Below are 27,744 nucleotides of genomic sequence, written 5' to 3'. Positions count from 1 at the left end.
ACCCTGTGACCTCTGACCCTGTGACCTACCCAACACCACCTCTTATAAAATCCCCTTTGAGTCCCACTATGTTACCATGACAACATAACAGATACACCTCACTCAGGGGGCAGAACCCTCTGATACTGTCACCGTCTACCTTGTGAAGTAAAGGAAAAAGGAAACCATAGTTACACCATAACGTTGGAACCATCCACTCCCTGGTTGAAGAATGATGTTTACCATCCAGAGTTAGTTTGGTCACCATCATGACAATAAATATATATACCCATCATAATCGATGCAATCACATTTCTCTGAAAATCAATAGTAATCTCATCAGACTTCCTGTGAAACTAAAACCATAAATATACCTTGCTGTGGATTTACAGTTGAGTAACAGTGTGCAAAGCTGTCATGAAGGCATGAAATGATTTGTTCAACACTTGTTTGGTTACTACATGATTCCATATGTGTTATTTCATAGTTTTGATGTCTTCACCATTATTCTACAATGTAGAAAACAGTAAAAAAAATCAATAATAAATGAGTAGGTGTTTCCAAACTTTTGACTGGTACTGTATCTATATACGTACATACAGTGTATTCAGGAAGTATTCAGACCTCTTGACTTGTTCCACATTATGTTACGTTACAGCCTTATTCTAAAATGGATTAAATAGTCCCCCTCCCCCAATCAATCCATACACAATATCCCATAATGGCAAAGCAAAACTGTTTCTATTAAAAATAAAATACTTAAATATTACATTTACATAAGTATTCAGACACTTTACTCAGTATTTTGTTGAAGCACCTTTGGCAACGATTTACAGCCTCGAGTCTTCCTGGGTATGACACTACATGCTTGGCAAACCTGTATTTGCAGAGTTTCTCCCATTCTTCTCTGCAGATCCTCTCAAGCTCTGTCATGTTGAATGGGGAGCGTCGAAGCACAGCAATTTTCAGGTCTCTCCAGAGATGTTCGATCGGGTTCAAGTCCTTGAGGAACTAAAGGTGTTCAATAAATAGCTATTCAGCTAAAGGTTATTCACAGAGTATACCAACACATTAGGAACACTAATACTGAGATGCCCTCAGAACAGCCTTCTTAAGTCAAGGTGTGTCCTTTGGGTGGTGGACCATTCTTGATACACAGCGGAAACTGTTGAGCGTGAAGAATCCAGCAGCTTTGCAGTTCTTGACACAAGCCGGCACACCTGGCATCTACTACCCTTTTGTTTGTCTTGCCCATTCACCCTCTGAATGACACACATACACAGTCCATGTCTCCAATGTCTCAAGGCTTCTTCAACCGGTCCCCTCCCCTTCCTCTACACTGATTGAAGTGGGGTAACAGGGAATGTATTATGTGCCAGGACAGGGGCTAAAACCCCGTCTCTAATTAGGTGTCAATGTCTTGTAATATTTTAATCATGAAGATGCTTCTGTCTACTAACTTTATTATAGGGCATGTTGGGATGTGGCCAAGATATTTAACAACAGGGGCTGGGTCGGGGATTTCCTTACAGTTGTTGATAATGAAATCCCACTTCATTATGATGATGATGATGATGGTAGTCTCACTCTCTCTCTTTTTCTTTGTCTCTTGCTCTCTCACTCACTCACCCCCCCGCCATCCACCACCCACCCCCACAGACTGATGATGTCCCCAGTGCTGTGCATGTCCTTCTTGGCCCTAGTCCTATCAGGAGGAGCCTGGGCGTTTCCTCCCATTGGGGACGGAGCCTCCACCCATGTCAGCATCACAGAAAAAGCCGTGCTACAGAAGGTCACAGAGGTGTGCCGAGCCATCGCCGAGAAAGAGGGACGAGACTTCACCCCACGGTAAGTGTGTGTGTGTGTGTGGGTGTGCGTGTGAGAGAGAGAGAGAGAGAGAGAGAGAGAGAGAGAGAGAGAGAGAGAGAGAGAGAGAGAGAGAGAGAGAGAGAGAGAGAGAGAGAGAGAGAGAGAGAGAGAGAGAGAGAGAGAGAGAGAGAAGAGAGAGGGAAGAGTTTGTGTCAGAATGAGTGTTAAGATTTTCTTTTATCTAAATGTGATTATCTTTGTCTACCCTTCCCTCAATTCTGATTGGCTGATTTCTAACCTCTACCCTTTGACCTATGACCTTTACCTGTAGGGTAACTCTGCTGAGGAGCTGGTCCAGGCCTGCCTGGGACCCAAAGCAACAGGTGAAGTGTCAGCAGCTAAGTTCAAATCTGCCCTGAATGAGATCTACATACAGAACGGACAGGTGGACAGAGACTTTGTCAACAGGTTGGTCTCCATTGATAGAGAATGAGGTTAACTTATTATGTCAAAAGGTTGGTGCTCCATTGATAGAGAATGAGGTTCCCTTATTATGTCAACAGGTTGGTCTCCATTGATAGAGAATGAGGTTAACTTATCATGTCAACAGGTTGGTGCTCCATTGATAGAGAATGAGGTTAACTTATCATGTCAACAGGTTGGTGCTCCATTGATAGAGAATGAGCTTCCCTTATTATGTCAACAGGTTGGTGCTCCATTGATAGAGAATGAGCTTCCCTTATTATGTCAACAGGTTGGTCTCCATTGATAGAGAACGAGGTTAACTTACTATGTCAACAGGTTGGTCTCCATTGATAGAGAATGAGGTTCCCTTATTATGTCAACAGGTTGGTCTCCATTGATAGAGAATGAGGTTCCCTTATTATGTCAACAGGTTGGTCTCCATTGATAGAGAACGAGGTTAACTTACTATGTCAACAGGTTGGTCTCCATAGAGAACGAGGTTAACTTACTATGTCAACAGGTTGGTGCTCCATTGATAGAGAATGAGCTTCCTGTCAACAGGTTGGTGCTCCATTGATAGAGAATGAGCTTCCCTTATTATGTCAACAGGTTGGTGCTCCATTGATAGAGAATGAGGTTCCCTTATTATGTCAACAGGTTGGTGCTCCATTGATAGAGAATGAGGTTAACTTATTATGTCAACAGGTTGGTGCTCCATTGATAGAGAATGAGGTTAACTTATTATGTCAACAGGTTGGTGCTCCATTGATAGAGAATGAGGTTCCCTTATTATGTCAACAGGTTGGTGCTCCATTGATAGAGAATGAGGTTAACTTATTATGTCAACAGGTTGGTGCTCCATTGATAGAGAATGAGGTTAACTTATTATGTCAACAGGTTGGTGCTCCATTGATAGAGAATGAGCTTCCCTTATTATGTCAACAGGTTGGTGCTCCATTGATAGAGAATGAGGTTCCCTTATTATGTCAACAGGTTGGTGCTCCATTGATAGAGAATGAGCATGTCAACAGGTTGGTGCTCCATTGATAGAGAATGAGCTTCCCTTATTATGTCAACAGGTTGGTGCTCCATTGATAGAGAATGAGGTTCCCTTATTATGTCAACAGGTTGGTGTTCCATTGACAGAGAATGAGGTTCGTTCACGCAGATGAGCAGGGACCCTGGGTATCTTTCTTTTGGTGTTTTTCAGAGTCAGTAGAAAGGCCTCTTTAGTGTCCTAAGTTTTCATAACTGTGACCTTAATTGATTACCGTCTGTAAGCTGTTAGTGTCTTAACGACCGTTCAACAGGTGCATGTTCATGTATTGTTTATGGTTTATTGAACAAGCATGGGAAATAGCGTTTTAAACTCTTTACAATGAAGATATGTGAAGTTATTTGGATGTTTACGAATTATCTTTGAAATACAGGGTCCTGAAAACTATTTAAATAACTCATCATTGTCATTATTGTGCCAGCCCAAGTGAACATTTGATATATCACTCCTACAGCCATTTTCTATATAAAAGCAATTGATCATAATCTTTATTATAACAGCCCAGCCCATCATTTTAACTCTGAGGCGTTTGCTCTGGGCCGGCGCCTTATAACTGATGGGGTGGCCAGCATCAAGGCCAACGTACAAAAGGAGAACTTCCTGGCTGCCAGAGAGACACTGGGGAGAGTACTACACACACTACAGGTAAGAGGAGAGACACTGGGGAGAGTACTACATACACTACAGGTAAGAGGAGAGAGGGGGGTGAATGAGGGGATATGCAAACATTTCCGGTAGCTAGAGAGACACTGGGGAGAGAACTATACACACTACAGGTAGCTAGAGAGACACTGGGGACAGTACTTTACACAGTACAGGTAGCTAGAGAGACACTTTGGGAGAGGACTGTACACAGTCCAGGTAGCTAGAGAGACACTGGGGAGAGAACTATACACACTACAGGTAGCTAGAGAGACACTGGGGACAGTACTTTACACAGTACAGGTAGCTAGAGAGACACTTTGGGAGAGGACTGTACACAGTCCAGGTAGCTAGAGAGACACTGGGGAGAGGACTGTACACAGTACAGGTAGCTAGAAAGACACTGGGGAGAGGACTGTACACACTACAGGTAACTAGAGAGACACTGGGGAGAGGACTGTACACAGTACAGGTAGCTAGAAAGACACTGGGGAGAGGACTGTACACACTACAGGTAACTAGAGAGACACTGGGGAGAGGACTGTACACAGTACAGGTAGCTAGAGAGACACTGGGGAGAGTACTACACACACTACAGGTAAGAGGAGAGACACTGGGGAGAGGACTGTACACACTACAGGTAAGAGGACAGAGAGGGGGAGGGGGGTGTTAAGGGTTATGAAATATTCTATGATTGACAGACTGGTTGAATAAAGAGAAAACTATACCATAAAATTGCCATAAATGTTTCATTCTTATGAAATGTATATCTGCAGGATACATTGTATACAGTCCTTTTAGCATGATATATTATGTTTCATATGTTATTTATGAATTTGTGGATGTCCTTCATCCATTTGGTATGATGTGTTACAAATTACAATTCATATGATATGTTACGAATTTCAATGTGTTATTGCTAACGTTAGCTAGTAGGCTAATGTTAGCTAGGCTAGAGGTTAGGGTTAGGGGTTAGGGTTAAGGTTAGGGTTAAGGTTAGGAGTTATGTCAAAGGGTTAAGGTAAGGGTCATGGATAAGGGAAGGGTTAGCTAAAAGGGTTAAGGTTAGGGTTATTAGGTTAGCTAACATGCTAAGTAGTTGCAAAGTAGCTACAAAGTAGTAAGTAGTTCAAAAGTTGCTGATTAGCAAAAATGCTAAAATTGTCCGTGATGAGATTCGAACGCACAATATTTGGGTGGCTAGATGTTTGCGTTATATGCCCGGCCAACCACTCTCTCTGTTCATTGTTGCCTTAAGTAAACTTCTGACTCATGTAACCATACCAAATGTAATATATGTTCATTGTTGCCTTAAGTAAACTTCTGACTCATGTAACCATACCAAATGTAATATATGTTCATTGTTGCCTTAAGTAAACTTCTGACTCATGTAACCATACCAAATGTAATATATGTTCATTGTTGCCTTAAGTAAACTTCTGACTCATGTAACCATACCAAATGTAATATATGTTCATTGTTTCATTTCAGTATCCAGGATAAAAGGTCAAATTTACACCATTTACACTCTTATCCAGAGCAATTTACAGGAGCAGAGAGAGAGAGAGAGAGAGAGAGAGAGAGAGAGAGAGAGAGAGAGAGAGAGAGAGAGAGAGAGAGAGAGAGAGAGAGAGAGAGTGGGAGTCCAACACTTTCAAGAATCAAGGGATGTAAGATCAGGAGTTGCAGACCTGAGATAAACTTCTTTAGACCTGCATCTGATAGCGCCACACAGACTGGAAGACAGCCAGCAAGATAAATCTAACCCTTGGTTTTCTTCTGAACTATCTGAGCTCATTTAGATGAGAAATCCGGCCTGGACCAAAGCAAGGAAAACTGACTGTGTAGTTGTCTGGCAATCTTTCAGACAACTGAGTAAGAGACGTACAATCTATGTTAAGAAAGCTTTTTAAGCTCTATCTCTGACTCTGCTGGTGATCCTACATTTTTGGGGGGAAAACAGTAAATGTACTGAAGCGTACAAATTCCTCTTCTTTCCTGCCTAAGCAAGTTCTATCTGACTCTGTCATCATAACGGAGAACACTGGGACACGTGGAGCTTCTTTATCATCATTTTATCTCGGCTGGCTTTTTATTTTGCTGGTCAATCAATCGACTGCCTTTCCCTCTTCCTGCCTCTAGCTGACTTGACTGTTAACCCGTCAACTTCTAGTGAATTTTTGGTTGTCATGGCAACAGTTCACTGTGATATGCTAGATGCCTTGCTTAAGATTCATGTCAAATAATCCACTGGGGCTGATATGCTTAATCCAATTTTGGCTGCAGCTCTCTGCCCCCCTGATTGTTGAATGAATAACCAATATTTTTAATCTGATGGACTCCCGAGTGGTGCAGCGGTCTAAGGCACTGCATCTCAGTTCTACAGGTGTCACTACAGACCCTGGTTTGATTCCAGCTTGTATCACAATCCGGCCATGATTGGTAGTCCCATAGGGCGGCTCACAATTGGCGCAGCGTCGTCCGGGTTTGGCCGGGATAGGTTGTCATTCTAAATAAGAATTTGTTCTTAACTGACTTGCCTGGTTAAATAAAGGTTAAAATTGAAAGATTATATATGATACTATCCCCAAGGTTTAGAAGGTGGCCCATGTGCTCCCCTTTCACAAAAGTGATGACCCTTGTGACCTAAATAATGAATCACCCTATCTCTAAATGTTCTTGACTAGCTAAAAATATTAGAATCCTTGATTCATTCTTAAGCTAAGATATTTCTTATCTTTGAAATGTACATCGGTCAGGTTGTAGACCAGGTCGTAGCACTATCTCCGCTGCATCCATGGTTCTAAATGTACATCGGTCAGGTTGTAGACCAGGTCGTAGCACTATCTCTGCTGCATCCATGGTTCTAAATGTACATCGGTCAGGTTGTAGACCAGGTCGTAGCACTATCTCTGCTGCATCCATGGTTCTAAATGTACATCGGTCAGGTTGTAGACCAGGTCGTAGCACTATCTCCGCTGCATCCATGGTTCTAAATGTACATCGGTCAGGTTGTAGACCAGGTCGTAGCACTATCTCCGCTGCATCCATGGTTCTAAATGTACATCGGTCAGGTTGTAGACCAGGTCGTAGCACTATCTCTGCTGCATCCATGGTTCTAAATGTACATCGGTCAGGTTGTAGACCAGGTCGTAGCACTATCTCCGCTGCATCCATGGTTCTAAATGTACATCGGTCAGGTTGTAGACCAGGTCGTAGCACTATCTCCGCTGCATCCATGGTTCTAAATGTACATCGGTCAGGTTGTAGACCAGGTCGTAGCACTATCTCTGCTGCATCCATGGTTCTAAATGTACATCGGTCAGGTTGTAGACCAGGTCGTAGCACTATCTCTGCTGCATCCATGGTTCTAAATGTACATCGGTCAGGTTGTAGACCAGGTCGTAGCACTATCTCTGCTCCATCCATGGTTCTAAATGATGTGGTTAATTGTATGGATAAAACACTGTGCTGCTCTCTGTCATCGACCTGTCAAAGGCTTTTGATCCTTTTGATCAGTCACTGCTCATTCAGACGCTTTCCTCAACTGGTCGTGAACAGGCTGCATGGAACTGCTTTCAAAACCACTTAATGTATACCTACTCAGGTTTCCTGGATATTAGGAAAGGGGTCCCGCAGGGGTCGATTGAAGTGTCTATCTTACATCTAGAAGATATAAGAAAGTTCAGGAAATATGTATTTTTTTTATGCATATTAAACCCCTTTTTTGGGGGGTATGCACAAAACTACCTCCAGACTGACATTATTTATTTTAACCGGTAACGAGTCCCGTGACACGTGGGGTCACGTTTGTTTGTAGCCCAAATGGTTCAGACGCTACAAACAGAAGTTGGTACATTGAGGGTACCGACTTTAGACGAGTCTCGTGGGGCAAAATGGAGACGGTCCTTCAATAGACTCTAGTACAGGGGTGGGCAAGCTTTTTGGCTTGAAGGGCCACATCGGGGGAAGCATTTTTTGAGGGACCAATTGTTTGTTAAAATTAATTTGCCTCAGCCTCTCGAATGGCGCAGCAGTCTAAGGCACTGCATCACAGTGCTTGAGGTGTCACTACAGACCCAAGTTCAATCCCAGGCTGTGTCACAGCTGGCTGTGACTGGGAGACCCATGAGGCGGCGCACAATTGGCCCAGCATTGTCCGGGTTAGGAGAGGGTTTGGTAGGCCGAGATTTCCTTGTCCCATCACACTCTAGCAACTCCTGTGGCATCCCGGGCGCATGCATGCTGACACGGTCGCCAGGTGTATGGTGTTTCCTCCAACACATTGGTACGGCCGGCTTACTGGTTAAGCGGGCATTGTGTCAAGAAGCAGTGCAGCTTGGCTGGGTCGTGTTTCGGAGGACACACGGCTCTTAATATTTGCCTCTCCCGAGTCTGTAAAGGATTTTCAGCGATGGGACAAGACTGTAACTACCAATTGGATACCACGAAATTGGGGGTAAAAACAAAACATATGTTTATGTCTCGCAGGCCGTGCTAATGCAGATTATTGAACTGATGTTCCTAACGGTCCTAGACTATAGTGACATCATCTATATGAATGTAGATGCCACCTCATTAAAGCCATTAGATGCAGTTTGTCACAACACACTGCGCTTTATTACCGGTGTTCAGCACAGCATTCTCTACCAGGAAGTTGGCTTGGCCTCTTTGATGTCACATATGTTGATACATTGCTTTGATTTCATTTATAAACATTGTTACTAAACTTTAGACATACGAGTTACCACACCCGGTCTCAGGGATGGAAATTCCTTTGGTCTCTACTGAGTTAGGTTAATCAGCCTTTCGTTTTTCTCTAAATGTTCTTAAATGTGATGTTTTGGTGCCTCTAGGTCAATTCAGAAAGCTGATTGAGGACCTTATTACTGATGAATGTGTTATTTTTATGACCATGTTTTTGATTTAGGGGAGCATATAGAAGTGGTTTTAGAAGTGGGGGGTATCATATTGGTGTCCGCATGGTGTCCGCATGGTCCTAAAGTACACCTTTTCCACGTTTTTGTATCACATTCTTGTGAACTGGGGGGGACAAAATATAATTTCAGAATGTGGGAGGGACATGTCCCCCCATCTCCAGTAAAAGATGCGCCACTGTTTTTGATGTGTGGATTTTCTGTCATTTCTGTAATTTAGGGCTGATCTGTAAAAGTGACATTGGTCTCAGTATGACTCCTGATAAAATAAAGGATAAATAAAATGAAAATGAATAAAAAACATAAGGAATTAAAGGGTAGAGGGAGAAGAGGGGGAGAAAACATCTCATCATTTAACACATCTCATCTCTCATTTCATCTCTCATTTCATTTCACCTTGGCTCAAGTGTTACCATCTGAACCAACTTAACTTCTGTCTTGAGGTGTCTGTAATAGGGAATTAGATAGATGGCTTTCCCACAGACACAGACTTGGTATATAATACATGCTTGTGTTTTGTCAGGACTTCTACAGCCACAGTAACTGGGTGGATCTGGGATACACTGAACCCTACGCCAACCTGATCCGCCCCGATCTCCCACTGGAAAACCTGGCAGGTAGGGAGGGCTTGAGTTAATGCAGCAACGAGGACAGCTAGGCATGGGATCCAACTGGAGGGAGGGAGGGTGGTAGGGCAGGGAAGGAGAGAGGGTGGTAGGGCAGGGAAGAAGAGAGGGTGGTAGGGCAGGGAAGGAGAGAGAGTGGTAGGGGAGGGAAGGAAGGAAGGAAGGAAGGAAGGAAGGAAGGAAGGAAGGAAGGAAGGAAGGAAGGAAGGAAGGAAGGAAGGAGGGAGGGAGGTTGGGCAGGGAAGGAGAGGGAGAGTGGTAGGGCAGGGAGGGAGGGAGGGTGGTAGGGGAGGGAAGGAAGGAGGGAGGGAGGTTGGGCAGGGAAGGAAGGAGGGAGGGTGGTAGGGCAGGGAGGGAGGGAGGGAGGGAGGGCAGGAGGGAGGGAGGGAGGGGGAGGGTGGTAGGGCAGGGAGGGAGGGAAGGTGGTAGGGGAGAGAAGGAGGGAGGGAGGGAGGGAGATTGGGCAGGGAAGGAAGGAAGGAGGGAGGGTGGTAGGGCAGGGAAGGATGGAGGGTGGTAGGGCAGGGAAGGAGGGAGGGAGTGTGGTAGAGCAGGGAAGGAGGGAGGGAGGGTGGTAGAGCAGGGAAGGAAGGAGGAAAGGTTATAGGGAAGGGAAGGAATGAGGGTGGTAGGCAAGGATGGAAGGAAGGAAGGAAGGAAGGAAGGAAGGAAGGAAGGAAGGAAGGAAGGAAGGAAGGAAGGAAGGAAGGAAGGAAGGAAGGAAGGAAGGAAGGAAGGAAGGAAGGAAGGAGAGTGGTATGGAATGTGAAGAAAAAGACCGATAGCAGATAAAAACAGGAGACGAGATAAAGAGATAAATCTGAAGACACATGACTCGACCTTCGCCTCTCCCGAGCCCATTGGGGAGTTGCAGCGATGAGACAAGAATGTAATTGGAACGCAATTGGATATCAGGAATTTGGGGAGAAAAAAGGGGGAGAAATACAAAAACGTAATTTTTTTTTAAAAATGTAAATGCAAAAAAATATACCAAATGAAAGTCTTTTGTACTACAACATATCCACACTATATCTACAAAAGTATGTTGACACCCCTTTAAATTAGTTGATTTGGCTGTTTCACCCACACCTGTTGCTGACAGGTGTATAAAGTCGAGCACACCGCCATGCAATCTCCATAGACAAACATTGGCAGTATATAATAGTTTCTTTGATCGGGCCTTTCTGAAATGGCCATGTCACAATCTCGTGCCTTAATGTGTATTTAAAGTGATTTCCTCTTGTGACTCTGCCTTACTGAAGACTTCACTGACTTTGAACGTGGCACCGTCATAGGATGCCATCTTTCCAACATATTTTCTGCCCCGCTAGAGCTACCCGGATAACTGTAAGAGCAGTTATTGTGAAGTGGAAATGTTTAGGAGCAACAATGCACACTTTTAGGCCACACAAGCTCACAGAATGGGACCGCCCGAGTGCTGAAGCTCGTAAAAATCGTATGTCCTCAGATGCAACACCCACTACCGAGTTCCAAACTGCCTCTGGGAGCACAACTGCACAATAACTTTTCGTAGGGAGCTTCATGAAATGGGGTTCCATAGACGAGCAGCCTCACACAAGCCTAAGATCACCATGTACAATGCCAAGAGTGTTGTAAAGCTGGCCACCATGGGACTCTGGAGCAGTCAAAATGCATTCTCTGGAGAGATGAATCACTCTTCATCATCTGGCTGTCTGATGGACTAATATGGGTTTGGCAGATGCCAGGAGAACGCTACCTGCCTCAGTGCATAGTGCCAACTGTAAAGTTTGCTGGAGGAGGAATAATGGTCTGGGGCTGTTTTTCATGGTTTGGGCCCCTTAGTTCCAGTGAAGGGAAATCTTAAGGTTACAGCACACAATGACATTCTAGACGATTCAGTACCTCTGAGTTTGTTTCAACAGTTTGGGGAAGGTCCTTTCCTGTATCAGCTTGACAATGACCCCATGCACAAAGCGAGGTCCATAGAGAAATGGTTTATTGAAATCGGTGTGGAAGAACTTGACAGGCCTGCGCAGAGCCCTGACCTCAACCCCATCGAACATCTTTGGGATGAATTGTAACGCCGACTGCGAGCCAGGCCTAAACGCCCAACATCAGTGCCCGACCTCACTAATGCTCTTGTGGCTGAATGGAAGTCCCACAGCAATATTCAAAAATCTAGTAGAATGCCTTCCCAGAAGAGTGGAGGATGTGAAAGCAGAAGAGGGGGGACCAACTCCATATTAATGACCATGATTTTGGAATGAGACAAACACATGTCCACATACTTTTGGTCTTGTAGTGTATTTGTATTTGTTGTAGAAACTACTGGGGCTAGCATATTGGCTTGTCTCACTGGTGATGTGTAGAGGTGTAGTGACACATTTGGGGATTTTAGAGATATCTTTCAATTATTTTGAATGACAGTGCACAAAAGTATTTCATATATTGTATAGATTTTATAAAAACAAAGTTGAATAAAATACTTATTTTACTATGAAGATAATGTGTCCCTCAGTTTTATGTCATTTGTGTTACCCCCTTGAAAATCACAGATGAAAAGATATACAATGACCTTGAGCATTCGAGCCTAGTGGTTAGAGCCTTGGGCCAGTAACCAAAAGGTTGCAGGGTTGAATCCCCGAGCTGACAAGGTAAAAATCTGTCATTCTACCCCTGAGCAAGGCAGTTAACCCACTGTTCCCCGGGCCCCGAAGACGTGGACGTCGATTAAGGCAGCCCTCCGCACCTCTCTGACTCAGAGGGTTGGGTTAAATGTGGAAGATTCATTTCAGTTGAATGCCTTCAGTTGTACAACTGCCTAGGTAAACCCCCTTCCCAAGGGTTATCTGGGGAGGGGTTATGTTAAAGAAAATGATTAGCTAATCACACCCCATCATGATGTCATACATTTGAGGATTCTGTGAATCATTTGGTGTGTCTCAATCCAATGTGTCACTTGCTGTTAGTCAATTTAAATGAAGGGAAATAACACTGTGAGCAAAATCATTAATCACATCACTAGACATTCCTGTTTAATGGCTTGATGACCTCATGGCAAGATGTACCCAAATGCATTCATATAAAAATACATCTGCTCTTTGTCTATGCCACCGTGATTCAAGAACCACCCTTGAAAGTTGTGTTTTGGTTTTGTAGATGTTAAAACCCCGACCTGCAGTGACTGTGCCAATGGAGGGTTCTGTTCCAACTCCATCCTGCCTAACATCCTTAATGAGAAGAAACTCACCTCTGGGTACATGGGGATCTTGTCCTCAGCTAAGCCTAAAGGTACACACACACACACACACACACACACACACACACACACACACACACACACACACACACACACACACACACACACACACACACACACACACACACACACACACACACACACACACACACACACACACACACACACACACACACACACACACACACACACACACACACACACACACACACACACACACACTACCTTCCCCACATACCCACACACTCTCTAAATAACACCCATCATCACCTCTCCTCCCCCAGGTAAGTGTAGTCATGGCGGTGCAGCTGACCTAACCAGCTCCAAGGCTCCTCGCGGGGGCATCAGCAAGGATGAGCGTCGCTCTGACAACGTGGCCCTGCACACCGCTGCTGTCACCGTGGCAACAACCGCAACCCTCCAGCTGCTGGATGACATCCGGGGCGCCGCCGGTGACAACAACTACCTACGGTACGGAGCGGGGTAGAGGAGGGTGAAGGGGAGGAGAGGGGTAGAGGAGGGTGAAGGGGAGGAGAGGGGGTGAAGGGGAGGAGAGGGGTAGAGGAGGGTGAAGGGGAGGAGGGGGTAGAGGAGGGTGAAGGGTCAGGAGAGGGGTAGAGGAGGGTGAAGGGGAGGAGAGGGGTAGATGAGTGTGAAGGAGAGGAGATGGGTAGAGGAGGGTGAAGGGGGAGGAGAGGGGGTGAAGGGGAAGAGAGGGGTAGAGGAGGGTGAAGGAGAGGAGAGGGGTAGAGGAGGGTGAAGGGGGAGAGGGGTAGAGGAGGGTGAAGGGGAGGAGAGGGGTAGAGGAGGGTGAAGGGGAGGAGAGGGGTAGAGGAGGGTGAAGGAGAGGAGAGGGGTAGAGGAGGGTGAAGGGGAGGAGAGGGGGTGAAGGGGAAGAGAGGGGTAGAGGGGGTGAAGGGGAGGAGAGGGGGTGAGGGGGAAGAGAGGGGGGGTAGAGGGGGGTGAAGGGGAGGAGAGGGGTAGAGGGAATTACCCATGTTGAAGTTACTCACAATCTCTCTCTTAATCTCTCTCTCTCTCTCTCTCCCACAGCTTCATGGGCATAGCGCGTTCGTCAGTGGTTGTTTTTGTGATCGACACCACGGGGAGCATGAGTAATGACATCCTTGAAGCCAAGAGAGTCGTCTATGAGATCATCGACAGCAAGAAAGGAACACAGGATGAGCCATCCCAGTACATCCTGGTCCCATTCAACGATCCAGGTAAGGCTGGCTTTTACACTCCACCAAGCATTCTCCTTAGTAAAACATCACTGACAAACTCTGGCATTCACCGAAATGCCTGTGTGATGTGTTTTTAAGTCAGGAAGTGGTTAGTGATCAGTGTGTGCTTGTGTGTGTGTTTAGAGTTTGGACCCCTGATAAAAACGACAAACCCTAATGTTATGAAAGCAGAGATCGCTAACCTCACGGCTGAAGGAGGTGGAGACCTCCCTGAGATGTGCCTATCAGGGCTCCAGGTACAGTGATTTGCATGACAATCTTCCAATCAGGTTTCAGATATAATCCCTTTCTCTATAGTGCACCTGACAATAAATAAAGACACAAAATCTCTCTCTCTCTCTCTCTCTCTCTCTCTCTCTCTCTCTCTCTCTCTCTCTCATTTCAATTCAATTCAAGGGGCTTTATTGGCACGGGAAACATATGTTTACATTGGATAAAAAAGTGAAACAAACAATAAAAAGTGAACAGTAGATGTGACACTCACACAAGTTCCAAAAGAGGAAAGACATTTCAGACGTCATATTATGTGTTGTAACGATGTGCAAATAGTTAAAGTACAAAAGGGAAAATAAATCTAAATAAATATGGGTTGTATATACAATGGTGTTTGTTCTTCACTGGTTGTCCTTTTCTTGTGGCAACAAGTCACAAATCTTGCTGCTGTGATGTCACACTGTGGTATTTCACCCAGTAGATACAGGAGTTGATCAAAATATGATTTTTTTCAGAATTCTTTGTGGATCTGTGTAATCGGAGGGAAATGTGTGTCTCTAATATGGTCATATATTTGGCAGGAGGTTAGGAAGTGCAGCTCAGTTTCCACCTCATTTTGTGGGCAGTGTTTACAAAGCTGGTCTTCTCTTGAGCCAGGTCTGCCTACGGCAACCTTTCTCAATAGCAAGGCTATGCTCACTGAGTCTGTACATAGTCAAAGCTTTCCTTAAATTTGTGTCAGTCACAGTGTTCAGTTATTCTACCACTGTGCACTCTCTGTTTAGGGCCAGTCACAGTGTTCAGTTATTCTACCACTGTGCACTCTCTGTTTAGGGCCAAATGGCATTCTAGTTTGCTGTGTTTTTCTGTTAATTCTTTCCATTGTGTCAAGTAATTATCTTGTTGTTTTCTCATGATTTGGTTGGGTCTAATTGTGTTGCTGTCCTGGGACTCTGTGGGGTCTGTTTGTGTTTGTGAACAGAGCCCCAGGACCAGCTTGCTTAGGGGACTCTTCTCCAGGTTCATCTCTCTGTAGGTGATGGCTTTGTTATGGAAGGTTTGGGAATCGTTCCTTTTAGGTGGTTGTTGAATTTAACAGCTCTTTTCTGGATTTTGATAACTCTCTCTCTAGTTGGCGCTGACCGGTGCTCCTGCGTCGTCCAACATCTATGTTTTCACAGATGCCGTTGCCAAGGACATTGAATTAAAGGAAACGATCGTGGCCCTGATCAGGAGCACCAAGTCAACCGTGAGCACTTCCTCAAACACTTCCTGTTTTAGAAGAAAACATTTCCTGCAGTTCAGGGTTCTATTCATTAGGCCACACAGTACCAAAACGCAGCAAAATGCGCAATTCTTATTGGACAAGTAGTCATTGCCTTTTTTCTTTCTTTCTTCGTTTGGTGCCGAATGAATACGACCAGGCAAACCACCCGACCTCTCTCAAACACACCTATGTGTCTCTCCAGGTGTCTTTCTTCATGACTGGTGATGGTGCTGGTGCTAGAAGGAGGAGGCGTGGAGTAGAGTCCAGCGAAGCTACATTCGAGACCTACAAGGACCTGGCGCTGGCGTCTGGTGGTCAGGCCATTGGAGTCACCAAGGAAAATCTGCCCCAGGCCACTGACGTCATCATCGACTCCTCCACCTCCGCTCTGGTGAGTCGACACTGGTGGCCATTTTGTTTTGGATCAGTTTTTTATTTAAAATCAATCAAAACTTGATGAATGAAAAACAAATATATGCTTAATGAACTTTACAAATGCCTTGGCATGTCAAAATAACATAACATAATATCATAGCATAACATAGCATAGCATAACATAGAACACTGTAGCATAACATAAAATAACACAGCATATCATAAAATAACATAGAATAACAGCATAACATAGCATAGCATACTGTAGCATAACATAAAATAACATAGCATAACATAACATAGAACACTGTAGCATAACATAAAATAACATAGCATAACATAACATAGAACACCGTAGCATAACATAAAATAACATAGCATAACATAAAATAACATAGCATAACATAACATAGAACACTGAAGCATAACATAAACTAACATAAAATAACATAGCATAGCATAACATAACATAGAACACTGTAGCATAACATAAACTAACATAGCATAACATAACATAGAACACCGTAGCATAACATAAACATAAAATAACACAGCATAACATAAAATAACATAGCATAACATAACATAGAACACTGTAGCATAACATAAACTAACATAAAATAACATAGCATAGCATAACATAACATAGAACACTGTAGCATAACATAAACTAACATAGCATAACATAACATAGAACACTGTAGCATAACATAAAATAACATAGCATAACATAACATAGAACACCGTAGCATAACATAAAATAACATAGCATAACATAGAACACTGTAGCATAACATAAAATAACATAGCATATCATAAAATAACACAGCATAACATAAAATAACATAAAATAACATAGCATAGCATAATATAGAACACTGTAGCATAACATAAAATAACAAAGCATAACATAAAATAACATAAAATAACATAGCATAATGTAACATAACATAAAATAACATAGCGTAGCATAACATAGCATACTGCAGCATAACATAAATTAACATAGCATGACAAAACCAGTAATCCCAGCCCCCGTCCCACAGGAGGGCTTTTGCTTCTTGGTAGGCCGTCAATGTAAATAATAATTTGTTCTTAACTGATTTTCCTAGTTAAATAAAGGTTCAAAAAGGTTAAATAAATTACATTAAATAAAAACAGTAGGTAACTATTTATGTCACTTCCACTTTCTCCCTTTCTCATTCTGTCCATTTCTCCTCCTCCTCAGGTGATAGTCCTACAGCGAGCGAGGAACCCAGGCAGAGCTGAGACATTCTCCTTCCTGCTGGACGAGTCTCTGAACAACATCACCATCTACATCACTGGAAAGTCCCTCACCTTCACCCTGAAGAACCCTGCAGGTAAGAACCTCAAACATCACTGGATAGTCCCTCACCTTCACCCTGAAGAACCCTGCAGGTAAGAACCTCAAACATCACTGGATAGTCCCTCACCTTCACCCTGAAGAACCCTGCAGGTAAGAACCTCAAACATCACTGGAAAGTCCCTCACCTTCACCCTGAAGAACCCTGCAGGTAAGAACCTCAAACATCACTGGATAGTCCCTCACCTTCACCCTGAAGAACCCTGCAGGTAAGAACCTCAAACATCACTGGATAGTCCCTCACCTTCACCCTGAAGAACCCTGCAGGTAAGAACCTCAAACATCACTGGAAAGTCCTCAACTTCACCCTGAAGAACCCTGCAGGTAAGAACCTCAAACATCACTGGATAGTCCCTCACCTTCACCCTGAAGAACCCTGCAGGTAAGAACCTCAAACATCACTGGAAAGTCCCTCACCTTCACCCTGAAGAACCCTGCAGGTAAGAACCTCAAACATCACTGATAGTCCCTCACCTTCACCCTGAAGAACCCTGCAGGTAAGAACCTCAAACATCACTGGATAGTCCCTCACCTTCACCCTGAAGAACCCTGCAGGTAAGAACCTCAAGCATCACTGGAAAGTCCTCACCTTCACCCTGAAGAACCCTGCAGGTAAGAACCTCAAACATCACTGGATAGTCCCTCACCTTCAAATCAAATCAAATCCAATTTTATTTGTCACATACACATGGTTAGCAGATGTTAATGCGAGTGTAGCGAAATGCTTGTGCTTCTAGTTCCGACAATGCAGTGATAACCAACAAGTAATCTAACTAACAATTCCAAAACTACTGTCTTATACACAGTGTAAGGGATAAGGAACATGTACATAAGGATATATGAATGAGTGATGGTACAGAGCAGCATACAGTAGATGGTATCGAGTACAGTATATACATATGAGATGAGTGTGTAGACAAAGTAAACAAAGTGGCATAGTTAAAGTGGCTAGTGATACATGTGTTACATAAGGATGCAGTCGATGTTGTAGAGTGCAGTATATACATATGCATATGAGATGAATAATGTAGGGTAAGTAACATTATATAAGGTAGCATTGTTTAAAGTGGCTAGTGATATATTTACATCATTTCCCATCAATTTCCATTATTAAAATGGCTGGAGTTGGGTCAGTGTCAATGACAGTGTGTTGGCAGCAGCCACTCAATGTTAGTGGTGGCTATTTAACAGTCTGATGGCCTTGAGATAGAAGCTGTTTTTCAGTCTCTCGGTCCCAGCTTTGATGCACCTGTACTGACCTCGCCTTCTGGATGATAGCGGGGTGAACAGGCAGTGGTTCGGGTGGTTGATGTCCTTGATGATCTTTATGGCCTTCCTGTAACAACGGGTGGTGTAGGTGTCCTGGAGGGCAGGTAGTTTGCCCCGGTGATGCGTTGTGCAGTCCTCACTACCCTCTGGAGAGCCTTACGGTTGAGGGCGGAGCAGTTGCCGTACCAGGCGGTGATACAGCCCGCCAGGATGCTCTCGATTGTGCATCTGTAGAAGTTTGTGAGTGCTTTTGGTGACAAGCCGAATTTCTTCAGCCTCCTGAGGTTGAATAGGCGCTGCTGCGCCTTCTTCACGACGCTGTCAGTGTGAGTGGACCAATTCAGTTTGTCTGTGATGTGTATGCCGAGGAACTTAAAACTAGCTACCCTCTCCACTACTGTTCCATCGATGTGGATAGGGGGTGTTCCCTCTGCTGTTTCCTGAAGTCCACAATCATCTCCTTAGTTTTGTTGACGTTGAGTGTGAGGTTATTTTCCTGACACCACACTCCAAGGGCCCTCACCTCCTCCCTGTAGGCCGTCTCGTCGTTGTTGGTAATCAAGCCTACCACTGTTGTGTCGTCCGCAAACTTGATGATTGAGTTGGAGGCGTGCGTGGCCACGCAGTCGTGGGTGAACAGGGAGTACAGGAGAGGGCTCAGAACGCACCCTTGTGGGGCCCCCGTGTTGAGGATCAGCGGGGAGGAGATGTTGTTGCCTACCCTCACCACCTGGGGGCGGCCCGTCAGGAAGTCCAGTACCCAGTTGCACAGGGCGGGGTCGAGACCCAGGGTCTCGAGCTTGATGACGAGCTTGGAGGGTACTATGGTGTTGAATGCCGAGCTGTAGTCGATGAACAGCATTCTCACATAGGTATTCCTCTTGTCCAGGTGGGTTAGGGCAGTGTGCAGTGTGGTTGAGATTGCATCGTCTGTGGACCTATTTGGGCGGTAAGCATATTGGAGTGGGTCTAGGGTGTCAGGTAGGGTGGAGGTGATATGGTCCTTGACTAGTCTCTCAAAGCACTTCATGATGACGGAAGTGAGTGCTACGGGGCGGTAGTCGTTTAGCTCAGTTACCTTCGCTTTCTTGGGAACAGGAACAATGGTGGCCCTCTTGAAGCATGTGGGAACAGCAGACTGGTATAGGGATTGATTGAATATGTCCGTAAAACACACGGCCAGCTGGTCTGCGCATGCTCGGAGGGCGCGGCTGGGGATGCCGTCTGGGCCTGCAGCCTTGCGAGGGTTAACACGTTTAAATGTCTTACTCACCTCGGCTGCAGTGAAGGAGAGACTGCATGTTTCCGTTGCAGGCCGTGTCAGTGGCACTGTATTGTCCTCAAAGCGGGCAAAAGTTATTTAGTCTGCCTGGGAGCAAGACATCCTGGTCCGTGACTGGGCTGGATTTCATCTTGTAGTCCGTGATTGACTGTAGACCCTGCCACATGCCTCTTGTGTCTGAGCCATTGAATTGAGATTCCACTTTGTCTCTGTACTGACGCTTAGCTTGTTTGATAGCCTTACGGAGGGAATAGCTGCACTGTTTGTATTCAGTCATGTTGCCAGACACCTTGCCCTGATTAAAAGCAGTGGTTCGCGCTTTCAGTTTCACGCGAATGCTGCCATCAATCCACGGTTTCTGGTTAGGGAATGTTTTTATCGTTGCTATGGGAACGACATCTTCGACGCACGTTCTAATGAACACGCACACCGAATCAGCGTATTCGCCAATATTCCCATCTGACGCAATACGAAACATGTCCCAGTCCACGTGCTGGAAGCAGTCTTGGAGTGTAGAGTCAGCTTGGTCTGACCAGGGTTCACCCTGAAGAACCCTGCAGGTAAGAACCTCAAACATCACTGGAAAGTCCTCACCTTCACCCTGAAGAACCCTGCAGGTAAGAACCTCAAACATCACTGGATAGTCCCTCACCTTCACCCTGAAGAACCCTGCAGGTAAGAACCTCAAACATCACTGGAAAGTCCCTCACCTTCACCCTGAAGATCCCTGCAGGTAAGAACCTCAAACATCACTGGATAGTCCCTCACCTTCACCCTGAAGAACCCTGCAGGTAAGAACCTCAAACATCACTGGAAAGTCCCTCACCTTCACCCTGAAGATCCCTGCAGGTAAGAACCTCAAACATCACTGGAAAGTCCCTCACCTTCACCCTGAAGAACCCTGCAGGTAAGAACCTCAAACATCACTGGATAGTCCCTCACCTTCACCCTGAAGAACCCTGCAGGTAAGAACCTCAAACATCACTGGAAAGACACTCACCTTCACCTTGATGAACCCTGCACGTAAGAACCTTAAACACATAGACAGATCTAAGGTAAGGTTTTAGGTAAGTGTTCACCTCACAGAGTAGGATGACGTTTCCTCTGGACACTGATCTAAGGTCAGAAGTGGAGAATCTTGGTTGCTGCCCTATAGCCAGCCGGTGTGATGGGGATGTGTGAGCAGTGGTGGAAAAAATGACTCAATTAAAAGTGAAAGTTATCCAGTAAACTTGAGTAATAGTCTAAAAGTATCTGGTTTTAAATGTACTTAAGGACAGTAGGAGACAAAGTCATCAGTAGTCATACTTGAGTTAAAGTACAAAGTAAAAGTAAATGCTATACATCAAATTCCTGATATTAAGCAAACCAGACGGACAGACAGGGACACACCCCAACACTAAGTTGAGTCCGCCAGATCACAGGCAGTAGGGATGGCAAAGCATAATATTGATAGGTGCCATAATTCTGTCCTGCTTGAGCATTCTAAATGTAACGAGTACTTTTAACTGCAGGGAAAACGTATGGAGTAAAAAGTACATTATTTATTTTAGGAATGTAGTGGAGTAAAAGTAAAAGTTATCAAAAATATAAATAGTAAAGTAAAGTACAGATACCCCCCAAAGAACTACTTACTTAAGTACTTTACACCCCTGTGTGTGAGACAACCATGCTTGAATGTGTTCCACCAGGTGTGGCCAGGTATGTTTGACTGGCATCCTGCAATAATCCCATTTCACCCTCCTTGCCCCTACAGGTGTGACCCAGAAACAGAATGAGGCCAACGGGGAACTGGGGACTGTCCAGACGGTGGGCAACCTCTTCCGGGTCCGTCTGGCCTCCAACAAACAGACAGGATTATGGGAAATCAGCATGAACTCCAACCAGCCCTACACACTGAAGGTCACTGGTGAGTTACCATAGAGATATGCATATCCTGTTTAATTATGTGTGTTACGCTCATGTGAATGCAGCCATGATACATACAGTACCCAGGTCTGGGTTCAAAAACTGTTTGAAATCATTTCGAATACTTTAAAATACTATTTAAAACCATGTCAAAACGATTTAACAATTTGACCCCAGGTCTGGAAGAGCCATATAGAGAAGGGAGAGAATACAGCCCTCACTCATTGTGTCTGTCTGCAGCCTGGTCTCATAGACAAGATGTAACATAGTAAAAGTACATCTTGGAAACTCAAGTTAGTATGATATGTTATGTTTGGTGTGGTTACATAAGACAGAAGGTTTCTTAAGGCAAAAACAAAAAGAGGGTCGATAGGTGGGAGTATAATGGAAATTGTCTAACAACCCAAAGGTTACTTGTTCAAATCTCACCATGGAAAACTTTAGCATTTTCGCTAATTAGCAACTTTGCAATTACTTAGCATGTTAGCTAAACCTAACCCGAACCTTAACCCTTTTAACTAACTCTTCCCCTAACCCTAACCTTAGCTATTTGACCTAACTCCTAACCTTAACCCTAATCCAGGGGTCACCAACCTTTTCTAGCATGAGAGTTACATAAACAAAAAACAAAAAAATGTTACAAGCTACAACATTTTTAAATAGCTTTCAAATAGACACATTCTTCTCATCTCCCCTGTGACTCTTCCCCGGGCCTTTAATGTACGAGAGAAAGTAAAGCACTATGTTTTCTGTCAATGTATTGTTTGTTTCCCAAATTCGAAACATATTTACAATTCGTAACGTATTGTACCAATTGCAATTTGTAACATATCATCCGAAATGGATGATGGACATCCTCAAATGAATGCATAACACATGAAACATAACATATAACACTAAATGGAGAGTCTGGGATTTACTTCCAGAATAATACAACATTGTGAGACCAGGTCGATGTGTGTTCAAGCGTCTGTGTGTTTGTCTCCAGGTCAGAGTACCATTGCCTTCATTTATGACTTTGTGGAGACTTTCGAGGGACCTCACCCAGGATACGCCCTCATCTCTGGCCGTCCACAAGCAGGTAAAACACTACAACATCATCTTAATCATCATCATTACCATATCAAGCAGCTAATCTGTCAATCATCATTTTACTATGGCGATGTCGTGGCGACATATTCTACTTGAATGCAGCTGCGACTTAAAACACTAGAACCGCCTGGCCTTTCAGCACCGCCTGGCCTTTCAGCACCGCCTGGCCTTTCAGCACCGCCTGGCCTTTCAGCATATAAATGCAGCCTTGACAGTGTCTTCTTTTTCCCAGTGGGAGCTGGGGTGCTTGGGGAAGAGGGAGAGCAGGACACGCTGCGGCCTTGGCAGTGTCCTCTTTTTCCCAGTGGGAGCTGGGGTGCTTGGGGAAGAGAGAGAGCAGGACACGCTGCGGCCTTGACAGTGTCTTCTTTTTCCCAGTGGGAGCTGGGGTGCTTGGGGAAGAGAGAGAGCAGGACACGCTGCGGCCTTGACAGTGTCTTCTTTTTCCCAGTGGGAGCTGGGGTGCTTGGGGAAGAGAGAGAGCAGGACATGCTGCAGCCTTGACAGTGTCTTCTTTCTCCCAGTGGGAGCTGGGGTGCTTGGGGAAGAGAGAGAGCAGGACACGCTGCGGCCTTGGAAGCCTGCTAGGCGGCTGTAGCTTCCTACTTAGCGTTCATGTCGTTCTCCACGAAGCACACGTGCCAGATCCATGATGAAATCTCTCTCGCTGACTGTCTTGTCCAGGCATTGTTTGCACAACACGTGCGCGTTGATAGCAGTCATGTCGAGCACGTTGTAGAACACCTCAACTGGCCAGCGGATAGTACCTCCTTTTACAGAGTACAGTCTTGCCATCTGGTCGAGTGCATCCACACCAACCTATTGCATTAAATAAAATAGAATAGAAAATGTTATAATTATATAATAATAATAATACTAACAATAACAATCATATGAGTGTAATATAGTATTTGGTGTTTGGCTATCTGTATATGGAAGAGATACATACCTTTGTGTGATTGTAATCTGTCAAGTAAAACTAAATGCATGCTCTTCAACCAATCGCTGACTGCACCTGCCCGCCCGTCCAGCATCACTACTATGGACAACTCTGACTTAAAATATGTGGACAACTACAAATACCTAGGTGTCTGGTTAGACTGTAAACTCTCCTTCTAGGCTCACAACAAACATCTCTAATCCAAAGTTAAATCTAGAATTGGCTTCTTATGCAACAAAGCAACAAAGCATCCTTCGCTCATGCTGCCAAACTTACGTCAACAAATTGGATGCAGTCTATCACAGTGCAATCCGTTTTGTCACCAAAGCCCATATACTACCCATCACTGCGACCTGTACGCTCTAGTGGGCTGGCCCTCGCTTCATACTCGTCTCCAAACCCACTGGCTCCAGGTCATCTACAAGACCCTGCTAGGTACAGTCCCCCCTTATCTCAGCTTGCTGGTCACCAGAGCAGCACCCACCTGTAGCACACGCTCCAGCAGGTATATCTCACTGGTCACCCCAAGCCAATTCCTCCTTTGACCGCCTCTCCTTCCAGTACTCTGCTGCCAGTGACTGGAACAAACAACAAAAATCTCTGAAACTGGAAACACCTGTAATGCTCCGGGTGTCGTGGGTGTGGAGTCAAATGCAGGAGACAGAGTTCAATGCTGTGCGTCTTTTAATAGCACCAACGCACCACAGGGTGCTCACAAAAGTTACGTTCCCAAACACAGGGAATCAAAAAGTACAATGGAAAAAAATCACGACTAGGCACTAACACGTACCTCTACAACAGAGCCGAAGGTTACATAGAAATAATCCCGCACAACAACCAGGCGGGCCGGCTGTCTAATAAAGACAAACTAATTAAACATGAATAGGTGCTACCACTAAACATACAAGGAGGGGAGGAAAAACAATCAGTGGCAGCTAATAGGCCGGTGACGACGACCGCAGAGCTCCACCCCCCCGGGAAGGGGAAACACCCTCGGTCGGACTCGTGACAACACCTATCTCTCTCACTAGCTTTAAGCACCAACTGTCATAGCAGCTCACAGATTACTGCACCTGTACATAGCCCATCTATAATTTAGCCCAAACAACTACCTCATCCCCTACTGTATTTATTTATTTATTTATTTTGCTCCTTTGCACCCCATTATTTATATTTCTACTTTGCACATTCTTCCACTGCAAATCTACAATTCCAGTGTTTTACTTGCTATATTGTATTTACTTCTCCACCATGGCCTTTTTTTGCCTTTACCTCCCTTATCTCACCTAATTTGCTCACATTGTATATAGAATACTTTTTCTACTGTATTATTGACTGTATGTTTGTTTTACTCCATGTGTAACTCTGTGTTGTTGTATGTGTCGAACTGCTTTGCTTTATCTTGGCCAGGTCGCAATTGTAAATGAGAACTTGTTCTCAACTTGCCTACCTGGTTAAATAAAGGTGAAATATATATATTTTTTAAATCAACTCTTCTGCACTATTAAATTAAACCAACCTCTTCACCCTTCTTACCAGTCAGTTACGGCCTAATTTACATTCAATTGTGAAGTAAGGTGCACAGTTATTGCCCTACATTCATTCATTCAGTAGGCTGGCATCAATTGCTTCTCATGAAAGAGTCAAGGATATATATGTTTAGCATTATTCTAAAGGCCTACTGCAACATGTAGCATGTCTTCATTTCCCTTACAATACAGTTGATTAGTAATATAAAACAGCCCCATAACAGTTTCTTTTTACAAAGTAAAACTTAAAAGAGAATGGTGTCCACACCCAAGGCACGTGGTCAAATTATTTTCTGCTGATAAATAGGCATAACACAAACTCATCATTCAACTATTGTTTTCTAAATTACATCAACTTATTCACCCTCATCATTCAGCTAGGACTAATTTAAGTTCAATTGTGAAGCAGGGTGAACAATTATCACCCATTCATCCATTGGTCATTCATTCAGTTAGGAGAGAGAGACGTGTTAGTGCCTGGCTTGGTACCAACGTTATGGGTTGTTTTGGCGGATGAAGTTCGGAATAAGAGTGAAAAAACAGATAGAAAGGCTCTAAATGTGTGTAAAATACATAAGAGTGTCTGCTAAATGACTTAAATGTAAATGTACATTTAGGAAAAGTCAGGGTAGGAGCAGGACAGGCTTTTTTGGGGGGGCAGATGTTTGTGTGTGTGTTAAAGCCATTAGATGCAGTTATACCAGAGCGCACAAGGTTTTACCACGGTTTTACCACGGGGGCCACAAGGTTTTACCACGGGGCCACAAGGTTTTACCACGGGGCCACAAGGTTTTACCCACAAGGTTTTACCACGGGGGCCACAAGGTTTTACCACGGGGCCACAAGGTTTTACCACGGGGCCACAAGGTTTTACCACGGGGGCCACAAGGTTTTACCACGGGGCCACAAGTTCTGTGTTCACTGCTTTCTCTTTCCGAAGGTAGGCTGGTCCTTTTGATGTATTGTAGGTCAAAACATTGGATCCTGTTCGTTTATAGACATATCACAGGTGCTGTATGACCTGCTCTTGATAACTCTTGAAATTCCTTCCTTCAATCTTCAGAACACTGTACAGATGGATGCATTGGTGCCCTTCGGGCGACTCAGATTGTTGGTTGAGGAACTGTACTGAACAAAGTGGTTGTTTTTCATGATTCATGTTTTGTATTTAAAAAGCATGTGTTAGTGTATTTCCTATGATCCCATGCTGCCTCGATTGTGCAATTGTGGTCATGCAGGGATCCCTTGTTACCTTATAAATCAGTCAGACTACTTATAATCCTTTATATAATCAGTCACAAAACGTCATTACTACTTATAATCGGTTACAAAACGTCATTACTACTTACAATCAGTCACAAAACGTCATTACTACCTATAATCAGTTACAATCAGTCAATCAAAAAATGTCATTACTACCTTTAATCGGTTACAAAATGTCATTACTACCTATAATCAGACACAAAATTATTACTAATAATCAGTCATGACTACCTATAATCATCACAAAATGTTACAAAATGTCATTACTACCTATAATCAGACACAAAATGTCATTACTACCTATAATCAGACACAAAATATTCATTAGACTACCTATAATCAGTCACAAAATCTCATTACTATCTATAATCAGTTACAAAATGTCATTACTATCTATAATCGGTTACAAAATGTCATTACTACCTTTAATCGGTTACAAAACATCATGACTACTTATCAGTCACAAAACATCATTACTCCCTATAATCAGTCATAAAATGTAATTAATTATAATTTGTCATAATGTATCTGACCCTAGAACAGTTACATAGCCACACCCTTCAAGAGCATGTTTCCTGTTTCCTCTTCTCTCTCTTCCTCTTTTATCTCCCTATCCTTATACTCTTCCTCCTCTCGCTTTCCCTCCGTTCCTCCTCTCCTCCCAGGCATGCCTGCCATGTTGTTGGTATCGGTGTTGGGCAGAAAGGGCCCAGCCTCTGTCAAGGTGACCAACGTTGCCTTGGTGACAGTGTCAGGGTCAGAGGTCGTAGGCGGGGCCCTGGAAGACATGGGCAACGGGAAGTTCCTAGTTACGGTAACCAAGGTCCCTGCGGGGAGTTTGTGGTGCTGCTGAACGGGACAGATGTGGTCTCCTCCACCGTGTTCCAGAGACAGTCCACCACTCAGATGTCTGTCTCCAAGGTTACCATCAAGGTAAGTTTACATTGAAAAAATCGCCTTTCATTTGTAAATGGTGAAGGAGTCTGTCTATACTGCATGTTGGGATAGTGTTAGACAAAAACCATGGTCATAGACATTTTCAAAAGTGGACCTCACAACAGCTCCTCAACAATTCCTCTTTCGTGTTCTTCTTGTCTTCTCAGGCCGTGGTGGACAGAAGCATGGAGCCTGGTAAACCCTTCACCCTTCCCTTCACCGTCATGACCGACGCCACTGGAGGCAGCTACAAAATCAGTGCCAGAAACGACCGAGACTTGGCAGG

At 44.3% G+C, this 27,744-nt stretch overlaps 1 protein-coding gene across 1 annotated transcript; it reads left to right on the top strand.

Moving 5' to 3' along the window:
- Positions 1-2,005: 2,005 nt before the first annotated feature.
- On the top strand, positions 2,006-27,744 carry LOC124013247 (von Willebrand factor A domain-containing protein 7-like). Its single transcript, XM_046327507.1, has 15 exons — positions 2,006-2,011; positions 2,120-2,256; positions 3,811-3,955; positions 9,413-9,506; positions 12,657-12,788; positions 13,041-13,227; positions 13,810-13,979; positions 14,124-14,236; positions 15,346-15,462; positions 15,683-15,871; positions 17,084-17,216; positions 21,547-21,699; positions 22,687-22,779; positions 27,188-27,455; positions 27,626-27,744. Exons 1-14 carry the CDS (start codon positions 2,006-2,008, stop codon positions 27,373-27,375), a joined length of 1,857 nt encoding a protein of 618 aa, XP_046183463.1. The 3' UTR covers positions 27,376-27,455; positions 27,626-27,744.

Source organism: Oncorhynchus gorbuscha, linkage group LG24 (genome assembly GCF_021184085.1).
Source record: "Oncorhynchus gorbuscha isolate QuinsamMale2020 ecotype Even-year linkage group LG24, OgorEven_v1.0, whole genome shotgun sequence".
Taxonomy (NCBI): Eukaryota; Metazoa; Chordata; class Actinopteri; order Salmoniformes; family Salmonidae; genus Oncorhynchus; species Oncorhynchus gorbuscha.
Note: the sequence above shows the minus strand (reverse complement) of the source record. Positions and strands in the feature narration are given on the sequence as shown.